The sequence below is a fragment of the Ambystoma mexicanum genome, chromosome 3p (assembly GCF_040938575.1).
Source record: "Ambystoma mexicanum isolate Mex_15411 chromosome 3p, UKY_AmexF1_1, whole genome shotgun sequence".
Classification (NCBI taxonomy): Eukaryota; Metazoa; Chordata; class Amphibia; order Caudata; family Ambystomatidae; genus Ambystoma; species Ambystoma mexicanum.
The window spans coordinates 1,234,787,621-1,234,813,704 of NC_090925.1; the positions used below are offsets into that span (position 1 = coordinate 1,234,787,621).

At 46.3% G+C, this 26,084-nt stretch overlaps 1 protein-coding gene across 2 annotated transcripts in view; it reads right to left on the reverse strand.

Annotated features, from left to right (window-relative positions):
- The window catches only part of IFT56 (intraflagellar transport 56), a 1,056,475-nt gene that overhangs the window by 932,305 nt on the left and 98,086 nt on the right, over window positions 1-26,084 (reverse strand). For both annotated transcript variants that reach the window (XM_069652706.1, XM_069652707.1), the window contains one exon: window positions 14,735-14,827. In XM_069652706.1, the coding sequence (XP_069508807.1) occupies window positions 14,735-14,827 (93 nt within the window). The remainder of the gene's footprint in view (window positions 1-14,734; window positions 14,828-26,084) is intronic.

Consider the following 26,084-nt stretch of genomic DNA (forward strand, 5'->3'; position numbering starts at 1 on the left):
GCTGTGTCTATTAGAGAAACCAGCCAAAATTAAAGTATTGATAAAGGCATTTGACTGGGCAGCTAATAATTCTACGATCATGAATTCGAAACTATATAATCAAGTTGTCTCTGTGTGGAAGTGGTTTCCTATACTTGAATCTTACTTGTTAAAATATCCGTCTAGGAAATTTCGTAATAATGTGATGCGATTTAGATTCAATGTTTTAAATACTAATGAAATTAGCCAAATAAGAAAATTAAACATTGAGAATAAGAATTTATGCAGATTTTGTGAACAGCCTGAAGTGGTGGAAACATTGGTACATCTGCTATTGGTTTGCCCCATTCTGTTAAGCGAAAGATGTGTTTATTTTTCGGAATTTGTGTATGATAATGCAAATGTCTCCAGGGATCGCTTGTGGTGCGAAATGATGCATGGCACCAACATTGCTCTGAAGTGTAAAGTGGTTGATTTTTTAATGAATGTCTGTAAAATACACTAAATTAGGCCCAAATTAGACCAAGTTGGGGCCTGCAATGTATTTTCTGTAGGAATTGTTCAAGGATGAAATTAGAAGTAAAAATGTGCCGAATTGTTTTTATCTTGTTTGTTTTAAGATTTTTTACTGATGTAATGTTTTGTAAAGGTTTAAATAAACCAAATACAAATTTAAAATTTTTTTTTTTTTAAAAAACACAAGTAACAAGTGTGGGCTTATTGGTGTTCATAGTTCTTAATGGCTGCCACATTTTCACGGTATCTTTCATTTTAGAGAATGCCACCAAATGTTGCCATTGTCCTATTCTTCCAGAGAATTTCCATCATTTCACCCTATGTTTATATTTGTTCTTTATGAACCGGACAGCCTCAGCATTGTAATAAGGATCCTTTTTTCTATTACAAATTTTCCTTTTCATTTCCCTTTTAGCATCGCTAACTATAGCATCACACTGATGACTGGTATGGACCCTTTCCACAAAAGCTATATCCTTCTTGTACATAGCAATGCGTGACGTGTTTTTTTAATCCATGCTTCAATTTCATCAGGGGTTGACTTTTCAAAAAGGGCCACATTATTGTCATTATTTAGTGTCATATGTCTATGGGTGGTGTTTAGGCTTTTTTCTGTCCAAGAAATTCTATTGCCATTAGAATTTATTTGTAACGCACATATACCCTAATACAATGTGGCAGGGTCACTATATTACATAGTTAATGCAAGGGTGGCGTGATCACTATAATCGTTTAGGCATTTGTTTCGTTTTCTAACATATTCTATCAATGTCTCGTGAATAAATAATCTAAAGTAGCTGTACCCAAACCATTCCTCCATGTTGTTCTTCAAGATCAGTCGCCTACGACCCTACCATTGAGCATATAACACCCCCAATCTGAGCAAGAATTGCACCAAAGCGATCCTTTCTCCGTACTTCGTGTTTGTTCCATTTTGCTAGTGTTAACCACAATTTTTTTCCATAATCTCCCACTCGCATTCACAGCATGCATTCAAATCTCCCCCAAAAATAATACCCAAATGTTTTGTGGTGGAACTAACTTCACATAAAATGGCGGATATGGTATCCATTATTGATTCATATGGGCCATGCCAGAGGGATCATAAACATTAATGACAAAAACACTTGATACTATTCCCAGAGGGCCAACTTCAACGGCTAGCACATAAGGATTTTCGGGATTTACAGCAATCACTTTTACTTTAATATGGTTTCTCACCCCTATGAGTAAGCCTCCAAAAGGTCGGCCCCTCTTTCCTTTTTGTACCAGCTTTTGAAATATTTGAAAGTCACCCACATGAACCTTCTCAGTAGGCCAACACTCTGTGATAAGAAAAACATCATCATGTTGCATCAAAACGCTTATAGATCCATTCACATCAAACAGATGGGAAAACAATTGGGCGTTCCAGGAACATAGGGACCAGATTCATTTTACATTGTTCCCCTTTTGGGTGTCCAGATCCATATCCCATTTTAATAAGGCAAGAACATGCTCTTGGAGCACAGTCTTTCAATCAAATGTAGCTGCATTTCTGTGCGTGCGGTTAATAAGTTGCATTACACTTCCAATATCCAGTGTTTCTGAAGGTTTAGTGACTTCAGTTATCATAGGGTTTAACTCATAGCCCACATCCAGGACCTGATTAACGGGACATGTCCAATGAGATATTTAAGTGCTAGCCCCTTTACTCGCAGTCATCCTCTTCCTCGGCCCAATGTTTGTGAAGAAAGAGGGTGGGGGGTTGGAACGTTGGAGAATCCTATAAAATAGGATGGGGTATGGGCACGGGAAAGTGGGGCATACTGCGTCCCACCATTGGTTGCCTCCCTCCCTGAAGATCACTCACCCAGGTGATCCTCCTGCACCAGTCTACCCCCAGGTTCTGGATCCAAAGGCAATGGCTGTACCCTGGCCACCTGATAGAGAGATCCCCGGGGACTAGCAAGTGAGGCACCCTTTGGTTTCTCACAGAAGACATTGTCAGCCGTTACTTGGTGTGAAAGTAGGAAATCAAAAGTGGCAGGTGTTAAGATGGATTTCTGAACTCTGACCTGGTGGGCAGAGGTTCAGAAGGCCATCCTAGTTTCTTGGAACAGGGTAACCTCTGGACATGCCACACCAATCAAGGTAGCGTATGGCAGGCGGTCAAGACTAGGTCTCAGAAGGGGTGAGGGTGACTGAAAGACCTCAATGAGCACACAGAGCAAGGACACTTACAAATCACTCCCAGATAGGTGTATATATCAAAATATAAACACATTTATTACAAGGCCTTTGTAACTCAACACACAGTAAAAGAATCACAGCAATACTGCTAAGCCAACACAACACAAACAATACAATCTATATAAGACCATGGGTGTCTAAAGGGTTAACAGCATGAAATATGTCCACAACCTATAAGGGGAGGAATCAGGCAGCGCAGGTAGTCTTTAGTCCCCTTCAACATCAAGCACACACCTAACTAGGAGGCAGTCCAAGCCCCAAGAAAAGGGGAGCCTTATACTCAATAGAACATGCAATGCAAGCGCACGCGGTTGTTCCAATGGGCAAAACGGGGTCTCTTGAGGGGTCTCTAGCAGCTCAGGAAGGTGGGTGAGGCGATGAAGAATACATTCCCACTATTCAGGGAGGACCTCCACTTGAAGGCAGAGGCAGTTCCAAGGTTCGGGAATAGTTCACTAGTTCGCACTAGAAGTGGAAAGGAGAGGGGCCCCCAGGAGCCACTTGTGCGTAAAAATGGATGGAGGCACTAGGGGCCACTGGTTAGGGTTATGATTACTCACCGGCCCCAGGCACTCTCCGGACCAAACTTCGCCGGTCGAGTCCACTGTGGTTGCAGGTGCGAATGCGGCAAAAAAGGACGTCTCTGCGGCTTTAAGTTCCGAAGATACAGCGATGATTCCCAAACGGGACAGTGGCGATTTCTCCGCTCCAGATGGATGGATGGATTGGGCCAGTTTCACTGCAGCAGGATTCAGGGGCAAGAGGGTCACAAATGCAGCGTACCTGCAAAGATTGTTGCCACGGCGGGGCAACACGGTAACCATGTTTACTCCGGTCCTGGCGCACTCGTCTCACTTCAGACCTGGGAACGCCAAGTGTACAAAATTTGGTGCGAGGGTGCCGTGGAAACAGAGCTAGCAGTATACCAAGTTTTGAGGGCCTCCTCGAAATGGCAGCGGTGACAGAGCAAAGGACCTGGGTAAGCCAGTCAGTCCACTGTACTCCAAGTGTACGAAATTTGGTGTGAGGGTGCCGTGGAAACAGAGCTAGCAGTATACCAAGTTTCGAGGGCTTCCTCGAAATGGCGGCGGTGACAGAGCAAAGGACCTGGGTAAGCCGGTCAGTCCACTGGTTGGCCCAGGGACACTTCCGAGAAAGCTTACTTGCAGGTTTTGATGAAGGTGCCGAGAATAGTTGGTCCCACTATTCTAATAGGTCGAAGCGTCTTCGCAGACCTTCTAGGACGACCAGATGCAGAGGGGTCCCACAGGACGACAGCGGGCTCAGGGTGCCAAACCTTCCAGCGGGTCACCAGCTGTTCCTCGACTTAGCTTCGTAGTTTCAGGATACTTGGATCCTATTCTTCGTTCAGTGAGAACTCCAGAGAACGACATGGTAGGGGTGTTTTTGTCCTCTTATCCAGAGGCTCCTTAGCGCCAAAACAAAGAGGACCCAATGGGAGATCTGCTCACAAATACACACCCCATACGTGGACCAATCATGGACCACGGTGGTCCCAGGCATTCACAGCTCTCCAGACTCTCTGGCGCCCAGGATGTGTATTGGAACCAGATGTTCCAGCCCACATCCTGGAAGCACACACACAAGGCATGCAGAAGCCCACGAAAGCTTGGCGTTTTGCGGGAAAATGCATGACCAAATAAGGACTGTCCCGGGTCGACTCGACCTGGGGAAGGTGAAGGGGCAAGATGGCCAAAGGAAAGGACAAAGAACCTTGTGGCATGGCCATTTTGGAGCCAGGCCACCTATTTGTGCCAAACGCGGTTAATTCAGCAGGAAAGAGTTAAAAAATACGCGAAAAGATAGCTGCCACCAGCCCTGTCCATGACACATCTGCACATCTCCTAAAAAGTCCTTCGAGACGGTCTAGGGTCTGTAGAAATTACTATGAGACCCAAGTGTGCTGTATTGTAAGATACATTGCACACTTGCTACATGTTGCAACATTGGAAAAGGACTAAGGGAAACAAAGTCTCCCAGTACTGACTGTCTTAAGGGCATGTCAGTTTCCCCATAAAAAGTGAGCGAAAGCCCAGAGGAGTGCAGCTGAAGGCTTTGCTTCTCTGGCAAAGTCAGTCTATGGTGTTTAAACGGCAGCAGAAAGTTTGGGGGTGTACAACTGGAGTTGAAACTTACATATAAAATGAAATCTTTCCTAACAGCAGGAGAGGAGCCCTTCTTGCGAAAGGTATCAAGGAGGAGAGGAACTTAACCTCCATTGAATGTGGCAAATAAATCAGTTTAACAAACAGCACCAATGTGTATTATATCCTCGCAGAAGAAGTTGTAAATCTCAATGTTGTTGAAAGTCAAAGAGCATTGCCACAGAGTACTTGTATTAGTGTTAGGAGTGTTCGGAGTTTTTGTCCTGGCGGGCGAGTATATCAGGAAAGGGATTATTAGTGGCAGTCCTGGCAGGTTAGTGGAGCAGGAAGAAGATACTGAAGTATTGCATTGTCGTTGAAGGTTGTGAAGAAAAGAAAGTGGCAAGATCACTAATGTGTTTGATGAACTGTGGTAAAACCATTCTGACAAAACATTGTTGTTGATCAAGAAGAATTGTGGAAGTGTTGTGTTTTCGAGGAGGAGAAGTTATGTTGTAATATTGATTATAAGTGTGGAAAAAAACTCATTTTGTGGAAGCTTTGCCAAGTGCCAAGTGAAAGGTTTTTGGAGTGATAAGAACTTTGTTATATTAAAAACAGCTTGGCTACAAAGAGGAACTTTCTTATTTGGAACTTTGGTGTGGAAAATCCTGCTTTTAACCTGGGGAAGGGAATCCAACCCTAGTTACAAGGATACGTGGTTACAAATCTTATGTTGGAGTATAACTGTTATTTTGTTAAATCTGTATTGCCATGCAATATCTTTATGAGTTTGTATAATTGTGAGTGACAGATTCCTTTTATTAGAGTGTTTTCCTTTAGTCTTAGGCGTTCATCACACCCTTATTTGTTAATAAAATGGCTACTTGTGAAAAACCTTCACCAAGTTGCCCATCTCGCATTTCTGATCCCTCACATTAAGTAATAAGGCTAGGTAAAAACTATTTCTGAGGAAGAAATAAAAGATTCAAAAGCTTTGAGGTTCTTGTAAGACAAGAAGAAGGTCTCAAGACCCAAGACATTAAATGCACATTCTCCGGGCAAACCCTCTGGGCTTTGAGCAGAGGGAAATCATGAATAGAATTAATTGTTTGGGAAGTCAGTGGGACGGGGGAAGTTCCAGCAGGAGATTAATGCTTACCTTGTTACGTTCTTCTCGCCCCTGCAGATCTCTGCTCAAGTAGAAGATCTGAAATCTGAGAATATTTTGTCCCATTCACCCTTCGCTCGGGGCTGTTCCAAGCTCACCTGTTTAAGTCCAGTTGAGGGCGAGGCAGCCTCTATCGCGCCCACATTCCCCTTCCCCCCAAGACCACAATGGCAGCTCTGGGGGGGAATGATTTGGGAACTAAGAGAAGAGTTGAAAGACGCCCGTAGGGAGAATGTAAGTCTTAATAGAAAGTTTGAGGAGTTGAATAACAAGATCTCTCACTTTCTGGAGGTTTTAGGAGTGAGATCTCAAGCCACTAGTGTAGGAGATAACCAGGAACCCCCAGTGTTGGTTACCGTGAACTATGGTGATGCGAGTAGGGGGTCAGAATGAGGTTTGCGAACATTTTGGGTATCTGTTCCTCTATCTCCACCTGAGCTGTTTGGAAGGGAGCCTAACATGTTCTAAACATTTTTAACTCTGTGCAAGTTATTCTTTCTTAGTAGACCAGAAGTTTTTGCCACAGATACATCTAAAGTTACCTTCCTTTTGTCTTATCGGTCTGGTGAGGCAGCAAGTTGGGCTGGGTTGCTAGTCTGTCAGCGAGATCCAGCTTTACATGACTTTCACCTTTTTAAGGAAGGGTTTAGTAAGTTGTTTGACAGGCGGCAGATTTCCTGATAAGTGGATGGAGAACTGTTGGAAATAAAACAAGGTAACAGATTTGGTCAGCTACATCACAGAATTTAAAACTCTAGTGCTAGAAAGCCATAGGCCATAAGAAAAAAGGGCTTCTCCATTTTGTAGAGGGTTCCGAGATGAGTTAAAGGACGCCTTGTCAGTTGCAGTTAGTCGTCCCGCCTCCTGTGAGGCCCGTGGTTCAGCTAGACTTTAGCCTTAGTGAAAGGAGGACTGTGCAGAGAAGAGTCTTTGGAGAAGAGAAGCTAATCCCTAGAGGAGTAAGGCCAAGGTAAGAATTTGTCAATCGAGATTTTAAGGACAGGTGTTTGGAGGTGACAGGGAAGGTCAGGGGACCCCTATCTAAAGGGGAGAAAGACAGGTGTCTAGAAAACAGCTTATGTCTGTGGCAGGAGTGGTCATTTTCTTGGAAATTGCCCGAGAACCCAGAGGAGGTTCCAGTCATCTTTGAACAAGACACAACAGGTTGCTAATACTCTCCAGGCAGCTGTCCCACACATCACTCCAAAGTACCCCTGTATTGCAAGAAAACTTTGGTGGGAAGAGGGCCTGTGGTGATTGATTAGGGGGCTGCAGTATATTTTATGGATTGGGGGTGGCAAAGGCTTTAGGGATCCGTTGGTACAAAAGACCATAGCAGAACACGTCAGGACCGTTGATGGCTGAGCTCTTACCGCATGTTTCCATTAATCATGAAACTGTTCTTTTGACTATGATCCTGGCTAGAAACCATGGGCAGGAGCTGGTGTTTGAACTAATTGATGCCCCACAGTTGAAAAAAATCCTAGGCATGCCTTGGCACACTTATCACAATCCCCAAATAGACTGGAGTAGACGAGTGATGAAATGAATTCAGATTTTTGTAGAAAGCATTGTTTGGGAACTCGGACCATGGAAATGCCAGCGCTAGAACAGGACAAAGCTGTGAAGAGTTTGGCTGAGGGAGGAGTGTTGTTACATTGTATAGGTGCCATCCCAAGTGCTATAAGGAGTTTTGGGATGTGTTTTATGAAACTGAATCGGGGGAACTTCCACCTCACAGGACCTGTATAGATTATTGCGCTCTCAACAAGGTTACCATAAAGAAGGGATACCACTTCTGCTCATATCTGTAATGCTTGAACAGATTAAGGGGACTGTAATTTTCTTTCAATCTGACCCTTGGGGAGTTTACATTCTAGTGCGAGTAAGAGAGGGAGATGAGTGGAAAACAACATTGAAGACTAGATATGGATTGTGCGAGTACCAAGTTATGCCCTTTGGGTTTTGCAATGCTCCAGCTGCGTTCCAGTTCTTTGAGAAGTTTTGGACATCTTCGCCATTGTATACATAGATGATATTTTAATCTTCTCTCAGGATTTAGAACAACATCAAGTTCACATCAGATTGGTACTTCAAAGATTAAGAGAAAACCATGTATTCGCCAAATTGGAGAAGAGTCAATTTCACAGTCAGACAGTGGAATTTTTATGTTTCATAATTTCTCCCAGAGGTTTGGAAATGGACTGCAGGAGGGTTCAGTCAGTGGAGGACTGGCCTTCTCAAACTAAGGTAAAGGCGGTGCACAGTTTCCTGGGTTTTGCTAATTTCTATTGAAGGTTTAATTGAATGTTTTTCCGAATAATCGCCCCAATCACAATACTGCTCAAGAAAGGAGAAAGGTTTGTCTGGAGCTTGGGGGCAGAGAATGCTTTCCGTTCATTCAAGGATTGATTTACCTCCAGATCAATTTTCCTGCACCCAGATCCTGCTAAGCCTTGTTTTGTGGAGGCTGACATGTCGAATCTTGCAATGGGAGCAATTCTGTCTCAGAGACATGAAGCCACAGGTTAATTTCATCCTGTGGTATTTTTCTCAAAAGAAATGTCCATAGCAGAGATAAATTATACAATTATGGACTGCCAGCTTCTGGCTATTAAGACTGCTTTTGAAGAGTGGCGTCAATACCTAAAGGTAGCAAGACCCACAGTCCCATTTTGACAGACCATAGTAACCTGTTTTTCTTGAATTCAGCCAAGACCCTGAGACAGCTGTGGTGAACCTAAAGGTATCACCCCTTCCCATCGGCAAACAAACACTAGTCCCATCTTGGAGAAAAAACGTATACAGTTTTATGCACCTTTTTAATTTTATTTGTTCTGTGTATCGACCTGTGACGAGGTGGCTCATATACGTGGGACATAATTAAAACCCAGGTGCATAACAGCCGGAAATGTAAGGGCAGTCTGCCGATCATCTCACCCGTAAGGTCAGTAACAAGATGTCCCAAAAAAAGAGGGCAAAAGTGTTCCACTAAAACATTGTGGACACATACATAGTGATGTGGTCCTAACAAAATGACTTCCCTCTGCAGGTGTAACAGTAACACCCCATGCCCGGCAGTTGAAGAAAGGGTTAGAGTCCATGCTCCGCCAATCAGTTTCTAGTAAAACAAACATTTTACATTCCCCATGTGGAAACTAAAAGCAGATCAGTAGCTTTCTCTGGTAAAATAATGGGAGGGATTATTTTCACACCCAACCCTACTATATTTAGTAATAAGTTGTTTAGATTTATACTCCCACAGTTTCAACGAGACAAGATGAAGGGGTAGCTGTACGAATGTTACACTGCTTTTTAAATTCACTATACGTTCTGGTGAAAGCCTGCGTTTAAATCATCCAAAGAAGAATGCCGGGTGGGGGGCGGATCTTCAATAAAGGGCCGAAACACCCTGGGCCTCATTACAACTCTGCCAGTCTCGAAACAACGGTGCCGGTAAGCCTACCGGCACTGTTTTCGGACTCTGCGGGTGGTTGCTGTCCATCCCTCCAGGTCCAGACCTGCCACGCGGGTCGGCACCCGCTCCCAGAGTTCTCACGGGAGAACCAACACTGTTGTTAACGGTGCCGGTGCTCCTGTGTCCCCATTCCCATAGAGTCCTATAGGATTGTCTATAATATCCTTCCCGTTTACGGAATATATATAAAAAAAGACCATCTTGGCCGCAGGAAAATGTCAAATTGCAGCAGCTAAGGCAAGAATGGTGAACAATAATGTTCGGACTCATTAAACAAAATAACAGCATGTAGAAGATCCATAAATGTTAGGTGTATCTGCATGTTCATTTCCATTTTGCATAAACAAAACAAAGGTTCCAAATATGGATGTCGTTTTGCACTTCTAGCATTTTGCACAAACCCCTAGAAAATATTGTGTGTATTATATATGTTTCTATGTCATGTATGTATTTTATAACATCTGGTTACTTAAAAAAAATGGAACCATTGTGTATGTTGTAAAAAACACATGTATGTGTTTTCTTACTGAAAAGTGTTTGAATAAATTAACGATATGAAAAAGTAGAGGTCATGGGCAGGATTGGTCTTTACAAACTGCATTTTTCCCCAGAGGTAAGCTAACTCACCTGCACACCAAGAGGGAGCGGTATCCCAAACATTCGCTTGTTTTGTTTGAGCCCTATAGAACAGACACTATTCCCTGGCGAAACGAGTGGCAGCCCTACCCTCTTTGAGCCAACCAACATCGGAGAGCGGACGGCACTTCCCAGCAGACCTGATACCAGCAGGTGGAGAACGTTTGACGCTGCACTGATATAACCGCAGGTCCCTGGCTGCAAAGTCCTCCAACAAACCCTAAGGAGATGGACTTCCACAGCCGGTGCCAGTGACGCAAGGTAAGCAGAATGCAGTGGCTTTCTCAAAGAGCAGTGAAAATCTGGTGAGCAACAATAACACGCACAGTGCTCTGGAGGCAAAAGTCGAGAGAAGAGCGTGGGAGGAGGATGTGTGGAATGGGGCTGTAACAGTTCATTGGCCATAACAAACTGAATGGAGGTGGAAAGATATGAAATAACCACAAAATCCATAGTAACTACAAACAGTTGTCACACACCCACAACCAGACAGAAAACCCCATTTAAACACTAACTGCACAATCGACAACAAGGTGTGAATCAAACACCTGAGAGTGGCGATCATAAATCCCTACTCTTCCTCGTCCCAGTACATTGTAAGAACAATACGAATAGTTGGCAATAAAAGCAAACCAAGTCTGTTCGAGACAAAAAAACCAGTTTAATATACTATTGTTTTTTTCTTGCCAACCAAGAAGAAAGCCCAGGGAAAAGGATTGTCCCCCTGGCATTATAAGATCCACTTCTCAGGGAAGAAAGACACTTCCCAAATAGTGGATGACCTAAGATGCAAGAGAACCTTACCAAGTATCTTCATATAACTGTGTTTTAAATTACCTAATATTCGTGACAGTAACTGGCAGGTAAGACCAAGGAAGAGGATTGTCTCCTTGGCATTTAAGGGAAGAAGGTCACTTCTTCAAAAGTGTAACCTGGCATTACTGTACCAATTGGACTGTGGTGCATTGACTGTGAAGAAGGGCTACAGGAAAGCAGCCAACAACATATTATTTTCCCTCCTAGTAACTTTTGTAGTACTAGAGTGTGAGGGTCAAAATAGGTTTTGGACACATTACAGTGGACATGTATTTTGAGATCCTGACAACTGTCTCATTAGTTAGTTTTTTTGAGGTAGGGAAACCCCTGATAGAGGGCCATTGAGGCATTTTCCCAAACCTGTTTATCATTTAAATAAAAGCATTGTGGAACCACCAACTCTGTGTCTTGTGAGAAACCTGTGGGTATTGTCACTCCTAGATCCCCTGGATCCTCGTCTCAGGTGGCATGGGAAATGCCATAGCTCCTGGATACTGACCCTGGCGGTGGAGAAGCAAGGGAGAATCACCCGAGTGGAGGGTCCTTGGGAGCTGGGAGTGGTGTACCCTTAGGAGAGACATGGCATCTCCCTTATCCTGCTAAGACCAAACCAGACCGCTCCCTGACCTTTATACGGTATTGTAAAACTGTTCCCTCCATTTTTCATATATGCCACTTAACAGTAGTGGGATGATGAAGAGGCAACTAAAAGTAAACTCTTTTACCACTTTGGTACTGAGACTAGTAGATGTGAGGCTCAGGCATGCCCCTTTAACTATGGTCAGGCAAGTCTCATTAAAGATTCACACCTGCATCCTGTCAAGGGGCTGCAGGTGTTTAAAAAGAGACAAGTGGAACAGAACAATGTACAACAGAGAGGCCTGTGTGGGAGAGATCAGCAGGGGACCTTGCTTCAGAGGAGGCAGCTGTGGTGGGACCGGACAAGGAGCCAGGACGCTGGCAAACTGTCCAGAAGACTTACCTAGCCCGTGTCCAGGGGGCCGGGTAAGTTCTGTCAGTCTAGGAGCCTCCGTGATAAAAGATCAGCAGCAGCAGCTGCGAACAAGCACCAAACAGAAAGGACGCAGTCCTTGCCCAGAAAACAAGATTCAGGGTGCCGGCTTGCAGAGAAAGACATGTGGCAGGAGAGTGGAATGAGAGAGGGTGAGTTTCCCAGCCTCCGCAGTGAAGGAGAGAAAAAGGTGACCGCCGGAGGAATATGCCACAAGCCAGTGAGTGTCAGGGAGGACTTTAGACCACTGGGGCCCTCCTACTGGTCTATATATTGAATACCGAATGAATGTGTGTTAGACAAGAATTGGCCCCTTCCCACGGGCTCCCTCGGCATCAGCCTCAGCTTGCAGCAACTAAGGTGATTGGACACAGACAGATGGTAAACCAAGCAAGGACTAAGTTGAAGACCCTTTGCATTGTCCACAAGGCTTTCTGGGGCCTGGGCCCACTCTACCTGCAACACTCTCTTCCTAAATACTCACCTTCCCAAGCCCGCTGCTCGTCTTCCTCCAACTCCCTGCGAGTGACCCGCTTCTCCAAGCAGAGACTTGGAGTGAGATAGTTATCCACTGCAGGTGTCTCCCTTTGGAACAGCCTCCCTGCCTCTCTCCGCCCTGAGCCGAATCTCCTTAAGTTCCAGAAACTCCTCAAGACCTTCCTTTTTTCCTCCTCCTTTTCTCTCCCCTCCCTTGCCAACCACCCCTTTCTGCTCTCTCGCTCTCTCCTCTACTTCTGCTCAGTTCCCCGACGGGCAGCCTTCTTGCCACTCTTGTTTCCCTAATAAAGTGACCAAAGACTGACAAGTGTAAGATCTTATTCTACTTCCTCCATGGCAGTGGCAATGTGGATTTGTACCAGCTATTGTTATGCTCTTCTCAAGATAGGGTCAACAAGCTTTACAACCTTTGGAACTGTTATTAGTCACCTTCAGTCTTTGGCAATACCTGTTGTACTTTAATTGCCAGGTTTTGTTTTCTCTTGGTTTGGGCAATGGTTGCATAAAGTAGCTTTTATTAATCCTGCAGCCATCAGGTTGCTATGCTTTCAATAAACTGACGCGTTTACATTTATAGCCATTTTCTGATAACAAATACTGCTTTTGTAGTTTTCTGATAGTTTGGTATTCAAAGTTACTAGCAGAGTCACTTCCATTCCTACTTGAGTGTTTGTCATTAGACAAATGTCTGCCTGGAGCACGCAAGCCGGTTCGAAGCGCTCGAGGGTCAGCAACAGCTTGTGAAGTCACTGGGTAAAGCGTGCACGTCTGATTCCTTCGCTGCTTGCAGGTGTTCTGCTTCTGTGGCTCTTCGCAACCCGGCAGAATATTTCTCCTGCTCCACCGTCACCCACAACACTTGGTTATGGAACGTCCCTTGCCCCGAAGGCTCACTGGTGCACCACAACCACCTGAGACTGCCTCTTGTGAAGGAAAGCTTCTCTCGCTTTTGCTTCCCGCTGCGCAGCCTCTACAAATTAGGTCATCTGAGGGCAAACTTCTCTCATGCAAGCTTTCTGCGGCGCATCCTCTGCACTTCAGATTTCAGGAGGCATAGACCCTCTCAGAACCGCCTACTGTCTCCTGCTGAACAGTGATCTCGGCATCTTCTCCGTCCTCTAGTTCCCGTGTCGGATGCATACACAGACCACACTGCTTCTCCTGATCACCTATGGCCTGCACCTGAGGAGGACTTTTAAGTCTCTCAATCTCCCTAAGGTGTGGGTCATTTGAATTAACAATCTGACCACTCCTACAGCATTGTGCCTCTTTGGCCCTCTTCTTTGCCCCGGTACTTAGGGAATTATGGGACTTGAAGTCCGTAATGGCAAAGTTGTTTTTTCCCATTCCTTCTGTTTTGCAATAAGCCATTAGAAGAGTAGAGTTTCGGGGAAAGTTGAACAGAGAATAGATGTCACATTCTCCTGGGAAACCCTCTTGGCTTTGAGCAGAAGGAAATCAGGTTTAGAATAAATAGTTTGGGAAGTCAGTGGGACGGGGAAGTTCCAGCAGGAGACTAATGCTTAGCATGTTATGTTATTCTCGCCCCTGCAGATCTCTGATCAAGTAGAAAATCTGGAATCTGAGTTTATTATTTTGTCCCATTTCCATTTCTCTCTGGGGTGTCCCAGGCTCAGCTGTTCAAGAGTTCAGTTGAGAGTGAGATGCCCTTGTGACGCTGCAAGGGTCAGCAGCCTTTGTGGAAGCACCAGGGCAGGACCCGACAATGTGTCACTATACGTTTGGCATGGTGAGAGGGGGGGTATTGTTAGCAAAGCACACTTCCTGAGATAGCTCCTATATCATTTGATTAATACACATTTTTTTTAAATCTGGGTGTTAACACCCATGTCAGATGGCAATCCTTCAGTGTATCACATTCTCAGCCAATACATCCTCGCAACACGGCCATGAGGTTCAACTCTAGAAACAGATACCTTAAATACTCTAGACACACTACCTAGAAACAAACATGCACAGAACCTGGGTACTTCTGAACTACACAAATTAAGACAATAGCAAAGATATCTTGCATTTTTCTCTCCTCAATTAATCCTCTTTTTGTTAGATCCACCAGAGCACCAAGAGAGCAAATGATAGTGTAGCACAGTTTCAATCCATATATCATAACACGTTTAAGAAATTCTACACATCTATTTTGTAACCTTGAATACTTTTTAAAAAGGATCATGGACAGAGTATCGACATCTCTCACAATTTTCCTCATTTGCACTTATGACTGTGCATGATAGTTTGGATCGCGTTTCCACTTGATGTAATCTCCAACTCACCTCCAGTGCACGCTTGTAGTCCCCAAGGTGAAAAGCGCAGTAGCCAGTCCACAGATCTGAGTCTTCATCTCCTTCTCCTGACTGGCGCTGAAACTGGGGAGATCAGAAAAGGTGACAAACGAGAAATGATGAAGGAATCTGGTCAGCTAAGGGTGACCACAGAGAAGACTATTCTTTACAAATCATTTTGCAGTTTTGTGTGTGTGTGTGAATTTGAGGTTGAGAAGCCAGATAAGAATAGGGAACACAACCGCCATAATCCCCTTCATTAATAGTACAAAAACAAAGACCATGCAATACTGTTAGCAACTTCACATGGCCCCCCTCCACTGCTTACCTTAAGTACTTGAGCTTCAGGAGCAACGGAAAATAAAGGAATATTTTCAACTTTATTTATGACATTCCTAGCACATAGGCTCTCTAGCATTACCATGAATAGGCAACGATGCACCATATGTTCCCCTAAAGTTAGAGAATGTGTCCAGTCAGGGGATGTAGAGCCCCTTGTGAAGAAGTCTGCTGCCTTTCTATTTGGACGTTGGGTCGGGTGGTTACAGAACTCAGGTGCCACCACCCACAGCATGATGCTGGGACTGGAGGCAGTACAAGGAGGATCCCCTCTACCACTCAACTATACCCCAGCTCTGTGGCAGAGTGATGTCGCTTAAATCATGCCATTCATGACTGTGCTTTTAACTTAAGTTGTGGCTCACACTATAGTTGTAGGTCTGGAGTTGGTCATGTTACACCCTTAAACCGCCTGCCAAACAGTGAGCAAATGGGCCACTCCTTGCAGCGGAGAACAGGGTTGTGTTCAACTCCACAATGGCTCAAATGATGCATCGGCCTTGCAATCAGAATCCGCACATTGGTGGTCTGCTCAGCAGAGTTGAAACCGCGTATGTGGATTCCAGGATAGAAAATGAGGGTCAAGTAAGCTTGGTTCACCTCACTGTGTAGCCCTGCAGCAGCACCTCATTGCCAGTGCATGCACTAAAGTAGGGAGACCAGATGTACCATTCTGTACCCAGTAACAGTTGTCCCACAGAGGTACAATGACTCCTGCCGAGAACAGCCTAGAGGGAGGGGATGGAGCTAAATAAAATCTACAAGAGGTGTGGGCCATGGTGATGGCGGAGGAGGAGAAGCAGAGATAGGTGTTGGAAGGATTGTAGCAAGATAAGGCTGGAGGAAGAAATACAAAAGGGGGGAAAGAATTGCAAAAATAGTAGGGAGAAATATTGGAGAGAAGGTTGGAAGGGAAGTTTAGGAGAAGGCTGGAAGGAGTTGGAAGAAAGAAGGTAGAGAGGATAGCAGAGTAGAAGTTGGAGGAAAAATCCAGGGGTCACAGAAAGGAGAGAGTTGCTAGAGGATTAATGAAAGAGTATTACCAAGGAGGTTGGGAGGAAGATCGCTGAAGTTGAAAAGCGACAGAGGAGGTGAAAGGACTGACAAGATAGGTGGCTGCAGGAAGAAGGAAAGAGTGAAGAGGAGACACCATGTCTAGGCCCAGATACATCAATAGTTTGGGAGGAAGATCTTATAAGGAGTTGGGAAGAGGCAGAGAAGCAAGTTAAATGAAGTGCAACAAGAGGAGAATGAGAGAAAAAAGCAACAGGGACAGAATATGCAAAGTAAAGAGGTTTTAAGGAGCAGCAAAAAGGAAGGGGTGGAGCCTTGAGTACAAGAATGGACAAAGTCATTAGAGCTAAAGAGTATGTAATGGTAGGGGTTAGGAGTAGGAGTAACAGTAGAAGTGAGGTTGGATGTGGTATTCAGGAGGTAGTATGGGAGAAGAGCAAGTAAGAGAGTGGAGGTAGAAGAAGACAATGGAGTGACAGAGAGCAGACAGTAGCAGAATCAGGAGGCGGCAACAGGTGGGGTGGAAGTACAAGCACATGGTGTGGCAACATTATAATTATTATAATAATTATAATTGTTCTTTCAGAATGCACTTAATACCAGTGACTGCTTTCTAAGCGTGGGATTGGGATTCAAACCTGTGTTGTGTTGTGCTGCGTTGACTTGCTTCCAAGATGAACGCGCTGCCCCCGACCTATCCCTCCTCCCCTGGAGGTACAGGAAAGAAGACAATGGAGTGGAAAGGAGAGGAGAGATGGAGTAGTGGGCACTGTGAGGGATCAGCAATAGCAGGGGTGCCCTCCGTCACCTCTATTGTTCCTCATGGCGATCAAGCCACTGGCGCAAATCCGAAGGGCCGACCAATCAGTCCAAGATTTTCAGTGACGCAGGGGGTGCGGGGGAGGTGTTATGGAAAGGGTGATGGAATGGAAAGGGAACACTACAAGGTTTCAACCTCTATGGAACAATCTGGGCCTGGAGGAGATTAGGAAACTGGGAGACCAGCAACTGTGGGCCAGAGTGGGGATCACAATAGTGGGGGATTTCATCAAGCACAAAACTTTAATGTGCTTCCAGGGCCTGCGATACAAGTATGGCCTTAATCAAGGGGAAGCGTACACATACATACATACACCTAGCGCATGCGATGATGGCGTGGTTTGGTTGTGACCTCGACCTCCCGGACCATAGTCCCTTAGAGGTTAACCTGTTCACTGAGGCGCTGCAGAAGAAAGATCACCCTGAGTTACCTGGGGGCAACCAGACGTGGACTCCCTGCTCACTGTTCTCAGAGAGGCACAGCTTCACCTCACTGATGATGCCCAACAAAGCTGAAACACGTGTATGGGGTTGCTGTTGGTACTCTTGTTCAGAGAGGAATTGCCATAGCATTTCGGTGCTGGACTGCCCATGTGGGCGGGACAAAGACTGATATGCAAATGGTTATTTTTCCCATCTGTGAAAAGTACAGTGAGCAAAAAGCGTGTGCTGCAAACTCTCATCTCAAAACAGGTTATCATGCCATGTTCTTTCTGGAGAGAAGCACCCGCTACCTTTTTTAAAATGAAGTGCAACAAGAGGAGAAAGAGAGAAAAGAGCAACGGGGAGAGAATATGCAGAGTAATGAGGTTCTAAGGAGCAGCAAAGTGGAAGGGGGTAGAGCTTTGAGTACAAGAATGGACAAAGTCATTAGAGCTAGAGAGTATGTAATGGTGGGGGTTGGGAGTAACACTAGAAGTGAGGTTGGATGTGGTATTCAGGAGGTAGAATGGGAGAAGATCTAGTAAGAGAGTGGAGGTAGAAGAAGACAATGGAGTGACAGAGAGCAGACAGTAGCAGAATCAGGAGGAGGCAAGCACAGGTGGGGTGGAAGTACAAGCACATGGTGTGGCATCATTATAATTATTATAATAATTATAATTGTTCTTTTAGAACGCACTTAATACCAGCGACTGCTTTCTAAGCGTGGGATTGGGATTCAAACCTGTGTTTTGCTGCGTTGACTTGCTTCCAAGACGAACGCGTTGCCCCTGAGCTATCCTTCCTCCCCTGGAGGTACAGGAGAGGAGACAAGGGAGTGGACAGGAGAGGAGAGATGGAGTAGTGGGCACTGTGAGGGATCAGCAATGGCAGGGGTGCCCTCTGTCACCTCTCTTGTTCCTCATGGGGATCAAGCCACTGGCGCAAATCCAAAGGGCTGACAAATCAGTCCAAGATTTTCAGTGGCCCGCGGGGGGGGAATGATAGGATGGAAAGGGTGATGGAATGAAAGGGATGGAGATTAGGAAACTGGCGGACCAGCAACGGTGGGCCAGAGTGGGGATTACAATAGTGGGGGATTTCATCAAGCACAAAACTTTAATGTGCTTCCAGGGCCTGCGATACAAGTATGGCCTTGATCAAGGGGAAGCGTACACATACATACATACATACGCCTAGCGCATGCGATGATGGCGCAGTTTAGTTGTGACCTCGACCTCCCAGACCATAGCCCCTTAGAGGTTAACCTGTTCACTGAGGCGCTGCAGAAGAAAGGTATAACAACACTATACCAGACTGTGCACCCTGGAGAGTGAGGAACGGGGGTAGGCAATGGTGGTGGCTAGGGAGGCGAATGTGTCTTCACGGATGAGGCTGATCCAATATAACTTTTTGCACCGAGTAAACTACTCTACTAAAGGATCAGGGATCAAATCTGATCATTTCGACCATTCGGTTTTTTATGTACTGTATTTTGTGTGATAACGTATCACACACTAGTCCCCAGGGATCCGTCATCCAGGTGGCCAGGACACGGTCATCACTTTTGGATCCAGTTCCTGGGGTTGGACCAGTGTGGGAGGATCACCTGGTTGAGGAGTCTTGTGGGAGTGGGACACTGGATCGCGAGATGCGGTATCCCCTTCCCTATAACACCTTTACCCCATCCGACCAAGTTGGATATTTGGGAACTCTTCCCCCCCCCCCTTTCCAACACGAACACTTTCTCATGGACAGCCCGCTATGAGAAAAAAACAGACTAACACACAAGCCGTATACCTGACGTGTCCCAATACAATGGTCAGGCAATTACTGACCATCACACACACCTGGCTTCCATTAAGCTTCCCCACATGGATAAAAAGGTGGAGCAAGAGAGCACACTCTGAGCAAGGCAAAGCACACGAGGAAACAGCAGTTTCGAGACGGCAGTTGAACCGAAAGAAGAAAGACAGCAAAACAGAAGGGAATCGCAAGGAGGGAAGTTGACCTTTTCTTAAAGCAACCGTTAATTTCCAGAAACCTCGAGAATAGAAAGCGTAAGACCAGGAAACCAGGCTGAAGAATCCTGCATTGTGTGTCAGAGATACCCGGGGCCCTCCTGCGTCAATAATCAAGGCAAGGAGAAGCATTGAGACTAGATACGCGGCGACTCTTCCTTCCACTAGTCAACCACTGGACTATTGGCCTCTATTCCGCCAAAACATGCTACAGGTGGACCGGTCCGAACAGTCGTCTGAAGGGAATGAAGAAGACGACAAATGACCTGCACGCAAGGGGCTTTGTGGCAATGGGGAAGCAGTGGGTTGGGGTATGTACTGCGCAAAGCTTTACAATGTTTATTTTTTTGTGTATACCTAATGATGTGTTGTGCTCTGAGACAAGGGGGTGAAGGGTGGCTGGGGGAGGGAAGGGTAGTTGGGAATAAAGCTGGTTCTGGTTGCATTGTGAAAATTTAATAGACCAAGACCAAAGCAGCGTCAGTGAAATCAACACAGCCGGTGACTCGGAGACCAATACAAGACCGGTCTGTATTGAAGCCAAGGTTGCAAGCAGCACCATTGTATGGTGAACACTCGAATGAACATTGTTGAAACGTGTGTGATAAGAGATGCAAATAAAGTTGAACTGTTGATTAGTGATTGAACTTTAAAAGCAAGATACAATACCTTTGACAGAGTGGTCTGGCACTGCGTGGCTGCTCAATCGAAGGTTTCCGTAAGGGGGTGTGGCCTGGTGCTCATGGCGTAAGGAGGCAGAGATGCCGAGCTCTGGCCGAGTTTCCATAACCCGATACTGAAACTGTGTCCAGAAGGCACCACCATCCGATAGAAAAGGGCTCGGGGGCAGCGGAAGCGATACCCGATGTAGAGCCAGCAAACCGGAAGAAAATCGGACTTGGGGAAGGCACAAAAATTCATCCGGGCCGACCCCCCCCTCCAGATCCACACAAAATGGCAGACGCGACCGAGGGCCTACGCCGCTGAGTGGAGGAGAGCAGACCGCCGCCAAGACACCTACGCGAGGGAAGCCGCTCTGAGGTTCCCGAGACACTCCGCAGAGGAAGAGGAAGAAGCAGCGCAGGAGCAGAGATCGAGGGCGCCCGAGCTCCACTTCACCATCGAGGGGGGCACAGGTTGCCTCTGACATCCAGGACCGAGACGCCTGGCAGCCGTGACAGAGAAGAGCCGACCTGCAACGCCCAGCTGAACCCAGGAAGAGCCGGAAGCCCCACAACGCAGCAAGAGACGGTGAGGACCCCTCCCAACGGCACAGAAATAAGAGGGAGCACGACACGGGAGCCGTGACCCGCTGCCCCACCCGCAAAGAACTTGAAGCCGCAGGGATGAATGGAGACACAACGGGGGGCCCACAACTTGGATCAACTAAATAGAGGTGAGCCACAATACCAGGGCGCACTGATGAAAGCAGCATACAGTGACAATTGGGATTAATATTGAGTGGCTGCCAGACTCAAGCACCAGCACACCGAAGGGGGAGACGGGGCACCACCAATCCTAATGCGCATAGAGCACGGAAACATTGCAAGCCCTGGAAATAGCTCAATAGATCAACACCAGAAGGCGATCTCGCTGCAACGCACCCCAACCAACCCGCAAAACCTTACAAGAAAGGTGGCCCACACGCTACTGTCACTAAGCGCCTTGACCACAAAATAGAAGGAGCTAAAACGAGGCAAATCGGAGCCAGCAGACTCCAGCCCACAATAGTCTTGCAACAATGACCCCTACAACAGCAGCCAAAATCCGAGGCTCCACTGGCACAAACCACAGGCAGCCGCGGAACACAGAGGGAAGCAAGAACAAGCAGCCCCACCACGCATGAACCGCCACCACAACGGATCAAATTACAAAAAGGACAGCCCAAGAAGCTCTGGAACTGAAACCACAAGCACAGAAAGCAAATAAAATAAGGCCGTAGTTCACGGCAAAATGAAAAAGCAAGGAGGACAGCACAGGCACAGAACTACTAGCCATAACACGCCACGGACACAACGTAGCACCATAATGTCCTCCTCCAGAAACAAGGGGAAGACAGCCACAATGGACTCTTGTCACTGCCAAATCCCATGCCCCAACACAAACAGCAACCACTGGAACCGAACTCCAGAAAATAACGGATGGAGACGACAGGGATAGTCAAGTATTAGAGGCCATAGCCGCATTGAGAACATTTATTGACACTAAAATTGAAGAAGTGAAATCCGACATGCAGCTCATGCGCCAAGATGCCCGTAACCTCACTGAGAGAGTCAATAATGCAGAAGCGGCCCTCCAGGAGACAGCAGAAGACACTGTAGACCTGAAAACTCGAGTGGCTGAACAAGAAAAGAAGGTGGCCATGCTGGAAGCAAGATCCGAGGAGGCAGAAGGGCGCGCCAGGCGCAGCAACATAAGGATACTTGGAGTACCTGAAGACGCAGAGGGACCGAACCCAACATCTTACGTTGAAACCTTGATACAACAAGAAATCGGAGCAGGACAAATAACACAAGGCTTCGCTGTGGAAAGGGCATATCGATCCCTCCAAAAGAAACCACCACCGGGCTCATACCCCCGCCCGATAACAGCATAGATTCTCAACTTCCAAGACAGGGAAACCATACTTAAATACTCCAGAGAGGGAGGAGTGATAGAACGCGATAACTCCAAGATCACCATTTACCCAGACTATACACCAACAGTACAAAGGGCGAGAAACTCGTTTGTTCCAATCAAGGCCAGGCTCAGGCAACTGAATCGAAAATACATGTTATTTACCCGTCCAGACTGAAGGTGATTCATAAAGGTTGTGCAATATTTCTGGAAACGCCAGCAGCTGCCACCATGTGGATGGAGCATAACAATCTAGCAGAAGGGAAAGAAGCAACCTCTCAAGAGGCTGAAACCATGGCATACAAAGGGCCTGTAACCACTCCTCTCCCCCACAATCCCAATGAAGGAGCACCACACTGAAAAGACAGGAACACCATACATACACGAGATAGCAGAATGGTTATGGAACTCGTTCGGCCTCCCCAACCAAGCACACAGCACTAACCCACAGACAGATCAGTGCAGGCCTGTTGCCGGGACAACTCCACTCGCGCTCGAAACCCAGGATGGGACCAGACAGCGCAAGGGCGCCTGAGCACTGCAGAGGAAATGCAGACGATGGGTACAACGGTATGAATTATGTTTTTTGTTTTGTTTGTTATACTGTCTTCAGGCCACAAATAACCGGTGGGACAAAGGACACAAAACCCGTAAGAAACAGAGGTAAAAAAGGGGAAAGACCAGCGGGAACGGCCACGTACTGGAAACAGTGGCCACTCCGGGGAAGTAGCCAGGGTCAAACTAGAAGAACGCCCAAAAATCGACAATGGCAACACAACTTAAAGTAATGACATGGAACATGAGGGGGATGGGCTCATACTTACGGAGAAATCGGATCAAATCCTTCCTACGAAGAAAGAAAGTCTTGATAGCATTACTCCAGGAAACCCACCTCACGGCGGAAGCCACGACCAAACTGAAAGAATGCTGGGGGTGGGGGGGGGGTCATGGGCAAGGAGCGCCCTACTCCAAGTATGCACGGGGAGTGTTCACATGGGTGAATCCAGAAGTACCATTCCAATTGCTGGGAGTGGAAGCAGACAAAGAGGGCAGTTACTTAATAATGTGGGGCATAATTGAACACATTAAAATATGCATAGTAAACTCCTACTTCACCCACCATGGCATACCCACGCACCTCAAGCAACTGTGTGCCAAAATATCACACCACAGAGATGGATTCTTTATATCGAGGGGTACTTCAACTGTGTTAAAGATGGAGCTATGGACAGGTCTGACCCACCACAACTAAAAAATGCAACCTTGCAGGCGTTAAACACCATGGTGGAACACCTAGACCTAGCCGCCGCCTGGAGAGAATTGCACCCTATGGAACAATGCTATTCTTACTACTCATCCCCCCACAGCTTATACACCAGAATAGATTATCTGTTCATCGATAGAGAACAACTGATACAAGCAGAATCCGCACACTACCTGGGCAGATCGATTTCAGACCACTCTCCCTTACTCATGCAATGGAATCTCAGAGGCCCTAGACCTCCCCCCCCCCATCCCGATGTGGCGAATGGCCAGTGAAGCTCTTACGGACCAAGCGTTCAGAGAAGACCTTGGGGACAAACTAGAGGAATTTGTAAGTATTAACAAGGGCACAGTCGACAGATGGAGCAAACTTTGGGAAGCTATGAAAATGGTGACACAAGGGGAAACGATAGCAGGAGCAGGAGGTGCCCAAAAACAACTGAGGGAGAACTGGAGAACAAGGAAGAGGAAATAAAACAATTGGAAACTAACATCCAAATCACCAAAGCGGATGAGAAGAAATTAAAGGAGATCAGAGACAGCTGCCAACTAGCCTGGGAGAGACTATCCAAATTCAATTATATAACACGCATCACGTGGGCGCATAAAGAAGCCGATAAACCAAGCAGGTTATTGGCCTGGCTGTGCAAACAGCAACACCCACGACATCTACCAACTGAGATTAAAGACGAAAATGGAGTAATACACAAGGCGCAACTGTCGATTAACGACACTTTCACAGAGTTTTATTCTAAGCTGTATGCCCACGATACACAGGTACCGAAAGAAGACATCAAGGCCATCCTAGAAGAGATAGGACTCCCCAAATTAACCAGCACACAGAGAGAGGCATTAGAAGAGGCGATCACCACGGAAGACGTGACAGAGGCAATCAGATAACTTGCCACGTGCAAAACCCCAGGGAGTGACGGCCTCCCACCGGAGTTCTACAAGGCTTACGAAACAACCCTAACCCCGATACTACACAAAGTATTTCTCGATGCATATGAAACAAGGACCCTACCAGGAAGCATGAAAGAAATGCTTATAATCCCGATGCTTAAGCCAAACAAACCCGCAAGCGAATGTGACTCCTACCGCCCACTGGCGATGTTAAATTATGACAGCAAGATCTTAACCACTATACTAGCCAAAAGAATTGCAAGAGTGGTGGGGTCCCTAATCCACGAAGACCAAAACGGATTTGTACCACGCCGTAAAACACAACAGCCAATTTACGTGGACTCCAACACGTCATGGCACAAACCCTAGGGAATGGTGAACACATGGCAGTATTGTCACTAGATGCCATCAAGGCGTTTGACTCTATATTCTCGGAATGGCTAATTGAGGTCCTGAGGGAATTCGGGTTTGGAGAATGCTTCGTGAGATGGGTCAAAGTAATATACAATGCCCCCATGGCAAGAGTGAAGACTGGGAGCACAGTGTCAAAGGCTTGGGCAATACAGAAAGGTCCCAGACAAGGCTGCCCGCTATTGCCAATGTTATATATCCTGGGACTCGAGCCAATAGCTATCTACTTTAGGAAGCAGTTCTTTGACGCCAGGATAAGGGTGGGCGGGAAATATAATATAATCTCACTATATGCGGATGATGTTCTTCTATAATTAAGCCACCTGCAAATAAATGCTCGATAGCACTAGACATATTGGACAACTACGCACGCTACTCAGGGATACAATTCAGTAAACAAAAATCATGCACATTTCCACTGGCCGGGCTCAGAGGGGTAAAAGAGGCAGACCTACCCACGGTAGGAATCAAATGGCAGCCAGAAGTGTTTCGATACTTAGGTGTCAACATAGAACACACACCAGAGCTCACACATGAATGCAACACGGAGGTTGTAATGAGAGGACTACGCAATTCCATGAAGTTTTGGTCCAAGCTACCACTCTCAATGATGGGCAGAGCAGCAATCACCAAAATGATAATCCTTCCGAGATTCTTGTACTACTTCATAAACGTATGCTACTACATAAGACCACCCTTCTTCAGAAGACTGGAAGTACAGCTCAAAGAATTCTAATGGGTAGCGACCCGGCACAAGCTACCCCTGAACATACTGACACTACCACACAAGGAAGGAGGGATACAACTACTCGACCTTCAGAAGTACTACTTGGCGGCAGAGCTCAGCCACGTAACGAGATGGCTGTCGGACGAACCAACAGCTGAAACCGACCTCCTGCAACAATTGACCGCTCCAACATACACCAAGGAAATCCTATGGAACCCGTCGATTGAACTCCCACACACTCTCATGATAGTAAAGCTAGGCAGACAAGTGTGGACAAGACCAGCTTGGTGCTACAATTACACCACCCATACTCACCTGAAATCCCAATACTGGCAGATGTATGCAAGACACTCACTGACTAGCTGCGATGAGGAGCTGGGAAAAGGTGGACTGTACACCTGGGTGGTCATGTTTGATGATGGAACCTTCAGGGACTTCGACTCATTGCACGCACATGAGGGACTGGCAAAAGGCCAGTTCTTATGGTACCAACGGGTCAAACACACCATAAAAAAGAAATGGGGCATATGGCCAGAGGCCAACACCGAACGCCTTGCTACAAGAAATGTACAACCTAAGCGACGGCTGGAAACCCGTAGTCAGACTATACTGCCAAATAATGGACAGGCCCAATCCCTGCAGCACGTTGCTGCAACAAAAATGGGAGAAAGACTTGGAAATCTCTGTGACTGAGAATGAATGGGAAAGGGTACTACTCTACCCTAAAGAGGTGTCCAGAAGCGCCAGGTTCAGGCTAATACAGTTAAACGTCTTATACAGAACTTACATGACCCCGCACAGGGTCGCC